Genomic DNA, 14663 nt, shown 5'->3' on the forward strand with positions numbered 1-14663 from the left:
CATCAATTTCAAGAGCTTAAGCTTGACAGTTAATTATGTGCAGGAAGCTTGACATGCAGGGGTGTTTTTTTTTTTTTCCCCCCGCCTTCCTGTTCTTCTGTGAACGAGTGTAAGTGCAGACGTCGGAGCAGCAAACACGGACAGATAAAAGTGTAATCTGCCAACAATGCGAGGGCTGACACCTACCTTGCTGCGAGAAAGACTGCTCGAAGACGCACTTATACAGGCTGCGGAAGGACGCGCTCAGGTTCTCGAAGTCCGAGAAGCAGAGGTGCTTGTCCCGTGACTCCGGGACGGGCAGACCGTACTGGGGCTGCGCGGGCGGGGGAGGCGGCACAGGCTGAGGGGGCTGCTGGAGACTCAGAGACTGAGACGACGGCTCCGAGTGGCTACTGACCTGTGGTGCAGAGAAAGAAAAAATGGAGTTCCTGTTGTTAGTTTGGCAAAAACAGGATAGTAAACAAACATTTAATCCGAAACAAGATTTTGTGAAACACCGTTTCCCTTTTACCCGGAACATAAAAATGTATTATTGAAGGTTACATTTCTGTGTATTTAAAAACCTGATCACTATGCAAGTAAAATTATGTACCGTATTTTTCGAACTATAAATCGCAGTTATTTTCATAGTTTATGAAAGTTGCATAATGTTTTTTTCCTTCTTTATTATGCATTTTCGGCAGGTGCGACTTATACTCCGAAAAATACGGTAACTACATTTTTTGGTTCATATAAAGCACAAAAATCCCTTTTTGTTTAAAGATTTTTTTTCTTAAAATTGTACCTGAAATATTAGGGAATTTGGATTAAAAACATGACCGACGATACAATAAAAAGCACGTGACTCTAAAGTTTGTATTGTTTTGCTTTTAATCCGAAACAGAGGAAAAACATGTTTTTATTCGAAACATGAAAAAAAAAAGGGAGGAGACCCTGACCCAAGTGGAGGAGTTCAAGTACCTCGGAGTCTTGTTCACGAGTGAGGGAAGAGTGGATCGTGAGATCGACAGGCGGATCGGTGCGGCATCTTCAGTAATGCGGACGCTGTATCGATCCGTTGTGGTGAAGAAGGAGCTGAGCCGGAAGGCAAAGCTCTCAATTTACCGGTCGATCTACGTTCCCATCCTCACCTATGGTCATGAGCTTTGGGTTATGACCGAAAGGACAAGATCACGGGTACAAGCGGCCGAAATGAGTTTCCTCCGCCGGGTGGCAGGGCTCTCCCTTAGAGATAGGGTGAGAAGCTCTGTCATCCGGGGGGAGCTCAAAGTAAAGCCGCTGCTCCTCCACATGGAGAGGAGCCAGATGAGGTGGTTCGGGCATCTGGTCAGGATGCCACCCGATCGCATCCCTCGGGAGGTGTTTAGGGCACGTCCGACCGGTAGGAGGCCACGGGGAAGACCCAGGACACGCTGGGAAGACTATGTCTCCCGGCTGGCCTGGGAACGCCTCGGGATCCCCCGGGAAGAGCTGGACGAAGTGGCTGGGGAGAGGGAAGTCTGGGCTTCCCTGCTTAGGCTGCTGCCCCCGCGACCCGACCTCGGATAAGCGGAAGAAGATGGATGGATGGATGGATGAAAAAAAAAAATGGCGCCGATGGAAGAGTGGCCGTGCCAGGAATCCTCAGGTTCCTGGTTCGATCCCCACCTTCTACCAACCTCGTCACGTCCGTTGTGTCCTTGAGCAAGACACTTCACCCTTGCTCCTGATGGCAGCTCCCGCCATCAGTGTGTGAATGGGTGAATGTGGAAATAGTGTCAAAGTGCTTTCAGTACCTTGAAGGTAGAAAAGCGCTATAAAAGTATAACCCATTTACCTTTACCATTTAGGTTGTTTTTGTTGTTGTTTTTTTTCAAATATAATTACTATCTATAAAAATTATGTATTGTTTTTTTCCCCCCCTCTTTTTATCCGAAACACAGATATTTTTTATCCCCAAATTGTGTGATGTTTTTATTTGAAATATATTAATATTTCAATATATTTTTTTAAAACATGGTCACTATTTAATAAAAAGCATGTACCTCAAAATGTTGTATAGATTGCCCGTTTTATCCAAAACAGGGGGGAAAAAGTCTCCAAATTGTGTGTTTATGTAAAACATGAAAACAATGTAAATGTGTGTTGTTTTGTTTTTAAAAAAAACATGATCACTGTCCAATAAAAAATCATCTCCAAAGATGAGACAAATATTTTTTGTTTTCTAATTTTGTGATTTAGAAAAATAAATCATCTGATACTTGAACAAAAATTATTTTAGTTATATTTTGTATTACAAGAACATGATCATTATCCAATAAAAAGCATGTATCTTCCAAGTTGGTATTTTTTGTCATGTACAACACAAAAACAAACAGTTGTATCTCCAAATTTTGGGAATTCAAAAAAAAAAAGAATCATCTGAAACTTGAACAAAAATATGTTTTAAGTTATCGTTTGTTTTAAAATAACACCAATAAAAAGACTGTAACATAAAAGTGGGTTTCCCCCTCTTTTCATCCAAAACACAGAGAAAAGTTAATTTGTCTCTAAATGTCACGTTGTTTTCCCTATTTACATATGAAACATTGAAGAAAAATCATGATGCAATTATTTTATTTTACTAAAAAAATAAATAGACTTTGTTATTTTTGTATTTAAAAAAACATGCTCCCTATATAATTAAAACATCTGAAAAAAATTTAATTTTGAAACAAAAAATATATATATACATATATATATATATATATATATATATATATATATATATATATATATATATATATATATACGTTAGGTCAGGTAAAATCACATCCAGACAAGCCTGTTTCGCAGGTTTCCCTGATATTATAATATTACCTGACGGGCAGGGAAACCCGTGAAACAGGCTTGTAGGGATGATATAGCCTCTGTGTTTTTTCCCTGACCTAACGTTTATATATATATATATATATATATATATATATATATACAAAAAAACAAAAATACATATTTTTCAGATATTTTAATTTAAAGGGATTATAAAAAAAATCCCCTGACAAGCAGGGAAACCTGCAAAACAGGCTTGTAGCGATGATATAGCCTCTGTGTTTTTTGCTGACCTAACATATATTCCGCTCAACCCCGGTATTGAGCACTGTTTAATGGATAAACCACAGAAACCTTGACTATATATATATGTATATATACACATATATATATATATATGTATATATACACATATATATATATATATATATATATATATATATATATACTGTATTTTTCGGAGTATAAGTCGCACCGGAGCATAAGGCGCACCTGCCGAAAATGTATAATAAAGAAGGAAAAAAAACATATATAAGTCGCACTGGAGCCCGACCAAACTATGAAAAAAACTGCGACTTATAGTCCGAAAAATACGGTATATATATATCCATCCATCCATCCATTTTCTACCGCTTATATATATATATATATATATATATATATATATATATATATATATATAAACTCCTATATATATGTATGTATGTATGTATGTATATATATATATAAAATGCAAAACTGTTGCTATATAAATTACAATGAGTTATCATTGCAAATAAAAAATGTGCAAGTAAGAAAAAGCTCATTTAAATAAAATGTACAAAAATAATTAATAGATGGATTACACAGCACAACCAATACATTTCTTCTCCATCATCCCTTAATCCCAGCTGTCATCTTCCTCAACATCCAATGCAAGCGCTGTGCTTTGATCCCCTTCTCAAATTAAAAGCCACTTAGCATGAGCCCTCCTCCTCACTCCAGCACCGATAATGGTGGACTTCTAGGATGTCTGCCAGCTTCTCTGCGACCAGCAATCACCGTCAAGTCAGGAGAGGATCACCGACAACAGGTAATTAGACACAACTAACCCCTGAGCCCCGAGTCAGGAACTGGACCACAGATGAGGTGCGGAATGACGGCGGTGGTGAGTGCGAGAGGGTAGACGGGGTGTTGCAAGGAGGAGGAAAACAAAAAGATAGCCTCGTGAAATGAGAGGTTAACGAGATGAGATTCGCCGACCTTTGCTCACGCGGGTGTGGAGGTGAGCGGGGAAAAGTGATTGATGCTAAAAAGGTGAGCGACCCTTATAAGGGGAATATAATGAACAGCTTTGCTCCGTCTGTGCTAATGCGGTGTTAGTTTACGTGTTTCGGGACTGTCTGCCCCCCCCACCGTAATAGCCAAAGACATATGACAACCCTGAGGGCCACCAGGCTGCATTGCAATGATGTCGTTAGTTGCAGAGAGATTATGCTGCTGTGATATTTCTTGAAATATTAAAAACAACATGAATAAGTCAGGCAGGGCGGTAAACAACATAATTCTAACATCATTTTAAGTAGTAAAGAGATGAAATTGTGGACTTTGGTTCAGCATGTACAGTTCTGGTCAAAAAGTTTACATATATATTTTGGATTTTCTCTCATTTACAGTCGTGGTCAAAAGTTTACATACACCTGTAAAGAACATAATGTCATGGCTGTCTTGACTTTCCAATAATTTCTACAACTCTTATTTTTTTGTGATAGAGTGATTGGAGCACATACTTGTTGGTCACAAAAAACATTCATGAAGTTTGGTTCTTTTATGAATTTATTAGGGGTCTACTGAAAATGTGACCAAATCTGCTGGGTCAAAAGCAATGTTAATATTTGGCCCTTGGCAAGTTTCACTGCAATAAGGCACTTTTGGTAGCCATCCACAAGCTTCTGGTTGAATTTATGACCACTCCTCTTGACAAAATTGGTGCAGTTCAGCTAAACTTGTTGGTTTTCTGACATGGACTTGTTTCTTCAGCATTGTCCACACATTGTCCACACAGGACTTTGGGAAGGCAATTCTAAAACCTTCATTCCAGCCTGATTTAGCCATTCCTTTACCACTTTTGACGTGTGTTTGGGGTCATTGTCCTGTTGGAACACCCAACTGCGCCCAAGACCCAAACTCCAGGCTGATGATTTTAGGTTGTCCTGAAGAATTTGGAGGTAATCCTCCTTTTTCATTGTCCCATTTACTCTCTGTAAAGCACCAGTTCCATTGGCAGCAAAACAGGCCCAGACAATAATACTACCACCACCATGATTGACGGTAGGTTTGGTGTTCCTGGGATTAAAGGCCTCACCTTTTCTCCTCAAAACATATTTGGTCACATTTTTAGTATACCCCTAATACATTCATAAAAGAACCAAACTTCATGAATGTTTTTTGTGACCAACAAGTATGTGCTCCAATCACTCTATCACAAAAAAATAAGAGTTGTATAAATGATTGGAAAGTCAAGAAAGCCATGACATTATGTTCTTTACAAGTGTACGTAAACTTTTGAACGCGACTGTACACTTATACATGGTTCGATTATATGTGACTTCATATTCTTACTGCTCAACAGTGTTACCATATCCGAGTTATTGTGTAGAAATATGGGGAAAAAACTACAAATGTGCGCTTTATTCAATAACGGTGTTACAAAAAAGATCAATTAGAATAATACATAATGTTGGATATAGAGAAGATACAAACCCTTTATTTATTAAATCAAAAATATTGAAATTCAATGATGTTGTGCATTTGCAAACAGCTAAACTGATGTACAAAGCAAACTATAACCTGCTACACAAGAATGTACAACAATTCTTCTCAACGAAAGAGGAGAAATATAACCTTAGAGGAAAATCCAATTTAAAACATGTGTATGCTGGTACAACACTTAAAACCTTTAGTATAGCAGTATGTGGAATTCAATTATGGAATGGATTAACCAAAGAAATCAAACAAAGCACCAATATGATTCAGTTTAAGAGACTGTTCACAAAGCACACAAAACAAGAATTATGATAAAAATCTTGAACCCTTTTTTATTTATTTTTTGAGAAAAAGATTGTTTAGTTATTTAATATGTGTTTACTTGCTGTGGTATATTATTTATGTATTATTTATTTATATACTGTTATGTTTTTTTTTCATTTCATTCATTTATTTATTTATTTGATGCAATGACATAAAAAAGAACAAATAATACTATGAATTAATATAGTGCAAAAGGTAATGTATAGTATGTAATTCATGACTGTCCAGTTTTGCCTGAAAGGGAGTGGGAAGAAGATAACTTATTTAATGCCACCCCCAGTTCTCCATTCAGTGATTATTCACATGAGTTTCACTCTTACTTTGTTCAAGGATTATAATACAGATGTTGTATCATAGTGGCATTACCGCAGGTAACAATAATTATTACACTGTAACAATAATTTGTATCAACAATGTAGGAATAATGAATACACCAACAATGGTAATAGACAACATGGCAATAATGGTAAGGAAACATTGAGCACATGTTAACACTTTGAGACAGAGTACAACAGCAGGTCAATTTAAAGACCCTCATCTCTATATTTGAACCAGACCCCATGTTTGTATAAATTAAATCAATTAATAGTTTGGCATTGCTTGTGCTGTAAGTCCAGTTTGTTCCATAGTTTTACTCCGCATACAGACACACAAAACGTTTACGAGTGGTTTGAGCTCTCGGCAATAAGAAATATCCAAAGCCTCTTAAGTTATGAGCCTGCACTCGTCTTATAAAAAAACGTTGTAGATTAGGCGGCAATAATTTGTTAAACGCTTTATATAAGATTATTAATGTATTATATTTAACAAGGTAATCAAATTTGAGCAACTTTGATTGCATAAACAGATTATGAGTATGTTCGAAATAACCAACGTTGTGAATGATCCACACTGCTCTTTTCTGTAATATGATCAGAGGATGAATTGTGTTGTGGTAAGTATTCCCCCATACTTCAACGCAGTATGTAAGGTATGGCAGTACCAAGGTGCAGTATAGAGTACGGAGTGCATTTTCATTGAGGTATAGTTTTGCTTTGTTTATAATTGAGAGGCTTTTGGAGATTTTTGTTTTAATGTGTCTTTCCATGATAGTTTACTATCAATTATTACTCCCAAAAATGTATTCTCATTTACGATTTCAATTTGAGTACCATCAATACTTATTTTCTGTTCAGATGTTATGTTGCGATTTCCAAACATCACTATCTTAGTTTTATTTATATTCAAAGATAATTTATTTGTGTCCATCCATTTTTTTTTACTATGTTTAGCTCTGTGTTTACTGTATTTATGAGCTCATTATAGTCATCACTACTGTAGAATATATTTGTGTCGTCTGCAAATAGTATAAATTTCAGTACTTTGGATGTATTAAACATCCATCCATCCATCCATTTTCTACCGCTTATTCCCTTTTGGGGTCGCGGTATGTATTAAACATATCATTAATATATACATTAAACAGTTTTGGCCCCAACACGGACCCTTGGGGGACACCACAAGCAATGCCAAGAGTATCAGATAAAAATGTGTCATGTCTGTGTAATCATGTTTTGTTTTAGTCATGTTTTGTTTTGTTTAGTTATTGACTCTTTAGTTTCTGGCTTTTCACTCCCTTGTCTTGTTTCCATGGTTACCCATTAGTTTCACCTGTTCCACGTTTGGACTCATTATGCACTCTTGTTTGTCACCATAGCAACCCATTAGTTTTCACCTGTCATGTCACGCACCTGTTTTGAGTCACGCACCTGTTGTTAATCATGTCTGTGTTATTTAAGCTTTTCATTTTCTGTTGTTCATCCTGGTGTCATATCTTTTCTAACCCTGCTATCCTCTCGTATCAAGCCACAGTAAGTGTATTTATTTCGTGTTCACAGTTTCTGCCTTAGAGCAAGTTTTGTTTTCATTCGCCAAGTTTTTTACCTCCGCCATTGTGCGCACCTTTTGTTTGCTTCTCTTTTGTAGTTTGTTAGTGTTTTAAAATAAAGCATGTACCCACCTTCAAGCCATGTCTGATCCAAGTTCACTTGCATCTCGGGAAAACAAAAACTCCACAGTCCAAGTTCTGACAAAATGTACCCATTTTAACAAACTGTACCCTCCCTGTTAAATAACTTTTTAACCAGTCACCAGCCAGCCCCCTAATTCCATATCTTCCCATTTGATCTAGTAGAATTGAATGATTAATGGTATCAAAGGCTTTCTTTAGATCAATAAAAATACCAACTGCATATCTTTTATGCTCCAGTGCATTAGTAATTTCCTCAATAGCTTCAGTTATCGCCATTGAGGTTGTTCGTTTCGACCTAAAGCCATACTGACCGTCATTATATGATGCTTCAAAGATTCAAGTCGAGAGTTAAATAGTTTCTCTAAGATTTTTGAGAACTGAGGCAAGCTACAGAGAACAAGGAAATGGGATACAATTGCTATGGTATGAAAATGGGTAGGATTAAATAAGCTCTCTTCCTACTCCTTTTCGGACGTGCTGTAATGAAACAACTGGAAATATGTGATGCATTACATTGTATCGTATGCATGTTGGAAATCAACTAAATCTCAACTGAACTGAATTGAACTTGTTGGAATATTCCAAATCTTTTAGAACACACCAAAAAATGTCTTACGGGTGTGAAGCCGCCGCCGACGGTGGAGGTCATGTTGTTGAGGTTGACGGACGCCATGCTCTGCTCAGACAGGCTGTTGCTCAGGCTGCCACCAAGACTCCCGGGACTCTCACAGTCCTCTGCTTCTGGGTTGTACAAAGCTACCTGCAATGGACACACATCACATAGCTCTGACTGTAGCAAAGAGTGGAGGCTTTTAGAGCGAGAGACAACGTGGATTGCATTGCAATATGACTGTCACAAATTCCGTATATGAGGAAAGCCTGCAGGATGGTGTTGAATCATGGATTTTCTTGTTTGGCTTAAGTGTCAGGAATGTCCTTTGGCTACATTTAATTGTTCAGACAAAGCTAAACCTCAGATTGAGACTGTTGCAGCTCTTCACTCAGTCAAATATCTTAAAGGGGAACAATATCACCAGACCTATGTAAGCGTCAATATATACCTTGATGTTGCAGAAAAAAGACCATATATTTTTTTAACCGATTTCCGAACTCTAAATGGGTGAATATTGCCGAATTAAACGCCTTTCTATTATTCGCTCTCGGAGCGATGACGTCACAACGTGACGTCACATCGGGAAGCAATCCGCCATTTTCTCAAACACATTACAAACACCGAGTCAAATCAGCTCTGTTATTTTCCAATATCCAATTCCGTTTACACAATTAAAAGACTGTTCATAAAAATGATCCCTTTGGTGATCAAAGTTTTTGTGGAGAAAATGTTAATATTAATAATGGATTAAGATTTATATGGCACTTTTTTTCGAGTGACACAAAGCACGTTACGTTGAGAACCTATTTTTCAATGACTTTATATTCACACATCGGTCCTACTGTATTAGTTTAGTCAAGATATAGCATAAATATTAGTAATGTTAGTACCGGTAAGTCATTTTGAACAAATGTTTCTAAATGGTGACTGAAACAAAGTCTTCAAATGGAATAATTTCAATACAAAATCTTTGCAGTTAAAAAATATTAAGAGATTCATCATTTGAAACATTTTTACATGTTTAACTTCATTCAAATATTTTTTCTTGATATTTAAGGTTTTAATTAACAGTACTATAATCAACCAACTTTCCCACTAGATCAGGGGTCGGCAACCCAAAATGTTGAAGGAGCCATATTGGACCAAAAATACAAAAAAAATCTGTCTGGAGCCGCAAAAAATTAAAAGCCATATTACATACAGATAGTGTGTCATGAGATATACATTGAATTAAGATGACTTAAAGGAAACTAAATGACCTCAAATATACCTACAAATGAGGCATAATGATGCAATATATACATATAGCTAGCCTAAATAGCATGTTAGCATCGATTAGCTTGCAGTCATGCAGTGACCAAATATGTCTGATTATCACTCCACACAAGTCAATAACATCAACAAAGCTCACCTTTGTGCATTTACGCACAACGTTAAAAGTTTGGTGGACAAAATGAGACAGAAAAAGAAGTGGCATAAAACACGTGTTAGAAAGTCGGAGAAAGTTATAAATGTAAACAAACTACGGTGAGTTCAAGGACCGCCAAAATTACTAGAACAAAACGTTGCTCACCAAATACTCGAATCAGTGAAGCCTGTTTAATACAAACAGTGTGCTTTATAACAATTAGGGAGGTTTGTGTCATGTTTGTCCTCCTACAGAAACCATATTAAAACAAAACATTTTTTTTTTTCCCTCATCTTTTTCCATTATTCATTCATTTTTAAAAAAGCTCCAGAGAGCCACTCGGGCGGCGCTAAAGAGCCGCATGCGGCTCTAGAGCCGCGGGTTGGCGACCCGTGCACTAGATGAAGCACAGACAATGTTTTCACATGCCAAAATCAGTGGATGTCTGTTGGGACTAGGGTTGTCCGGTATACCGGTACTAATAAAGTACTGCGATACTAATTGATTGAAATCGGTACTATACTGCCTTTGAAAAGTAAGGGTGCCGTTCTTTCATCTGCTGCGGTGACTACAGAGCCGAGGCGCATGATGTTGAGTGTGTCAAAACGCACACACACAAAGTGTATGTTTCCAATTAACCTAGCAGGCATGTTTTTGGATGTACTTAATGGAATAGGCATGTTTTTCTTTTACTTAATGACCTGCACAACAATCCTCTACCAACACCTGAAAGGTTCCAGAACTGGTGGAAAGTGTGAGTCAAGAAAAGGAAGATGGAAAGAGTTTCACAGCAGGTCCAAACACTGGATGTGCTGTGAGAGGTGACGCTCTCTTTGATGGAGGTCAGGTGTCATGTACCACACACCCTCCCTGTGTGACCTCTGACCCTCACACAAATGCTCACGCCCAGGTCAGCCTCTCGGACGTTATGAGCGTTTTATTGCGTGAGGTCAAGCGTGAAAGTGAAGATTCATAAAACAAGCATTATTTTTAAAGAAAGATACATTGGATGAATTGCAATCTGTATGTATTGTACCTAAAAAAAACAAGTTTATTCTTTTAAATGTATCCTTTTGGTTTTCTCCGTCCGTATGTCAATGTTATTTGACAAATGAAGCCTAAATTCAATTTGAAGGCCAATCTGTTGGACAAAGCTAGAAGGTCATCTGCACAATGGGCTGCACTATTATGGCCAAAAGATAAATTTAACCTGCTCAGTGGCCTTGTACAAACCCCGTTTCCATATGAGTTGGGAAATTGTGTTAGATGTAAATATAAACGGAATACAATGATTTGCAAATCATTTTCAACCCATATTCAGTTGAATATGCTACAAAGACAACATATTTGATGTTCAAACTGATAAACATTTTTTTTTTTTTGCAAATATATCATTAACTTTAGAATTTGGTGCCAGCAACACGTGACAAAGAATTTGGAAAAGGTGGCAATAAATACTGATAAAGTTGAGGAATGCTCATCAAACACTTATTTGGAACATCCCACAGGTGTGCAGGCTAATTGGGAACAGGTGGATGCCATGATTGGGTATAAAAACAGCTTCCCAAAAAATGCTCAGTCTTTCACAAGAAAGGATGGGGAGAGGTACACCCCTTTGTCCACAACTGCGTGAGCAAATAGTCAAACAGTTTAAAAACAACGTTTCTCAAAGTGCAATTGCAAGAAAATTAGGGATTTCAACATTTACGGTCCATAATATCATCAAAAGGTTCAGAGAATCTGGAGAAATCACTCCAGATAAGCAGCATGGCCGGAAACCAACATTGAATGACCGTGACCTTCGATCCCTCAGACGGCACTGTATCAAAAACCGACATCAATCTCTAAAGGATATCACCACATGGGCTCAGGAGCACTTCAGAAAACCACTGTCACTAAATACAGTTGGTCGCTAAGTGCAAGTTAAAGCTCTCCTATGCAAAGCAAAAGCCATTTATCAACAACATCCAGAAACGCCACCGGCTTTTCTGGGCCCGAGATCATGCAAAGTGGAAAAGTGTTCTGTGGTCTGACGAGTCCACATTTCAAATTGTTTTTGGAAATATTCGACATTGTGTCATCCGGGAAGCGAACCATCCAGACTGTTATCGACGCAAAGTTCAAAAGCCAGCATCTGTGATGGTATGGGGGTGCATTAGTGCCCAAGGCATGGGTAACTTACACATCTGTGAAGGCACCATTAATGCTGAAAGGTACATACAGGTTTTGGAACAACATTTGCTGCCATCTAAGCGCCGTCTTTTTCATGGACGCCCCTGCTTATTTCAGCAAGACAATGCCAAGCCACATTCAGCACGTATTAAAAAAAATTGTGCGGGTACTTTCCTGGCCCGCCTACAGTCCAGACTTGTCTCCCAATTTTTTTTTGCAAATAATCATTAACTTTAGAATTTGATGCCAGCAACACGTGACAAAGAAGTTGGGAAAGGTGGCAATAAATACTGATAAAGTTGAGGAATGCTCATCAAACACTTATTTGGAACATCCCACAGGTGAACAGGCAAATTGGGAACAGGTGGGTGCCATGATTGGGTATAAAAGTAGATTCCATGAAATGCGCAGTCATTCACAAACAAAGATGGGGCGAGGGTCACCACTTTGTCAACAAATTTCCGGGACTTATGGAGATCCTGATTACACAAAAATAGATAGGTAAGGAAAATGAATGCCCTTTAATGCTTGTCGGGGATGTGGTCGGGGTGGTCTTGGAGCTCTGTGCACCTACACAATGGCCCGTGGCATGGACGGGCGGCGGTTCAATAAGAGCCGTTTTCGCTTTTCTGTGACCGCTGCTGTGAAAGTGCTTGATTTGATGTGCAGCGGGGCCTCCTTTTTAATTGTTTATTTCGCCGATGATCGGCCTTATTTAATTGTGGCATTATTTAATCATGATCGTGATTACATTTTGATGAACTGTGCAGTCCTATTTGTGTATGTTGGGTGAACTATTTCCTAGGAACCCACTCTTTCAGTAAGTTTAATTACTTGAAAGCATTTCCATCGACAAAACAAGCTCTATGGCTTTTGAATATGATTGATGAGTCATTTATAGGGACACATTTGATGCTTTTTGATATGGTGTGTTCACTGTCCTACCTTGTTTGTCACAGCATTGATGGCCAGAGTGGGGGACGCTCCACCTGACATGATGCAGTCCATGCGCAGAGACTCCGACTCGAGGCTGTAAGGAGTTGATGCCTGCGACGAGCGAAAGCAATAAAGTATATTATTCCTTGCGAGTCTTCATGACAATAATGGAGCTTGTTTGAGAAACATGACACACACGTTGGAAGAAATAAAGCTGTTTGTGATATGTTGACAGATTGCATGCAGTGCATAATTGTTTGGTATATACTTGTGGGTAGTAACAACAACATTAAAAGTAAAGGGACTAGTTGGCTGTTTGTACAGTACGTATCATAAAATTGGCCACACAACAGTTTTATAGTTTAGTTTCAAGTTCATTCACAATACCATATTACAATTACAACAGTAGTGAATATCCATTTAAGGATGGTGGTAAGTGAAAGGGTCCCCCAGATAAGCTAGAAGAAGCTTTTAGCAGGGGGTCCAGAGGTCAGTATATGCATGGAATGCTGAAACATGGTGTCAAGCACAAAAACGCTGTATGATAAACACAAGATAATAGTACTAAAGCAAGCATACACATACATACATACATACATTCATTCAACCAAGCACAACCCAACAGTAGTCTACCCCACATGAGGCATTAGAGATAGGTGGTTAATAGGTATGATTCCAGTTTATTTTTGAAGTTGGAGAATGAATACATCATCCTGAGGCTCTCATCAAGCTGGTTCCAGATCTTTGGTCCCCTGCATACAACACTTCGAGCAGTACAAGCCAGTAGACGATGTTTACCTGATATCAGGTCAAAGTTACGAGAGTTGTGGGCATGCCGGGGACGGTAGATAGGAACCAAGCTACAGAGCCTGAGATTCAGCCTGTGGATGACTTGATAGGTTCGACAAGTATTGTAGACTTAGACTTCCTTTTTATTGTCATTCAAATTTGAACTTTACAGCACAGATAAGAACGAAATTTCGTTACATAAGCTCATGGTAGTGTCAGAGTTTGTTGGTGACGAACCCCAAGATGCAGAGATGATGGCAGGCATTGAGTGAGAAAACATGATTTAATTTGGTTACACTATAACCAAAAACAAACAAAAGGGTACAAACAAAAGGCGTGCACAAGGCGGAGAACAAACTTGGCTATAAACTAAAATAGCTCAAAGGCTAACTGTGGACAAGAAACAAAAACACTTACTGTGACACGAAGGAACTATGACATGAGCAGAGTGAACAAAAGTAGACAGAGCTACGACGACAAGTATTATGACAGGTAGTAGTGACAACAAGTATTAGCGACAATGAGAATGACAATAATCTGGCACTGACTGGAGGGGAAGGCAGGTTTAAGTAGCAGCTGGCTGATTGACACCAGGTGTGGCCAGGTGCCAATCAGCCACAGCTGAGGGGAAGCAGCACTCAGGGAGACAATCAGGAAATGAAGACAAAATAAAAGCGCTGACAGAAAATGACAGAGGAAAAACTAAAACTTGACCAAACTGTCAGGGACAAGCCTGACAGGTAGTGCAGGATAAAAAAGCAAAAAGGTGCATATATAAATAAATAAATATATATAAATAATATATATATATATATATATATATATATAAAATAAATAAATATATATATAAATATGTATAAATAAATAAATAAATAAAT

General features: G+C 38.2%; 1 protein-coding gene across 3 annotated transcripts in view; it reads right to left on the minus strand.

Annotated features, from left to right (window-relative positions):
* The window catches only part of LOC133616582 (forkhead box protein J3-like), a 202263-nt gene that overhangs the window by 38774 nt on the left and 148826 nt on the right, over positions 1–14663 (minus strand). For all 3 annotated transcript variants that reach the window (XM_061976052.2, XM_061976044.2, XM_061976036.2), the window contains 3 exons: positions 13006–13107; positions 8484–8627; positions 187–397 (listed from right to left, as the gene is read on the minus strand). In XM_061976052.2, coding sequence (XP_061832036.1) covers positions 187–397; positions 8484–8627; positions 13006–13107 — 457 coding nt within the window. The remainder of the gene's footprint in view (positions 1–186; positions 398–8483; positions 8628–13005; positions 13108–14663) is intronic.

The sequence above is a fragment of the Nerophis lumbriciformis genome, linkage group LG01, assembly GCF_033978685.3.
Source record: "Nerophis lumbriciformis linkage group LG01, RoL_Nlum_v2.1, whole genome shotgun sequence".
NCBI lineage: Eukaryota > Metazoa > Chordata > Actinopteri > Syngnathiformes > Syngnathidae > Nerophis > Nerophis lumbriciformis.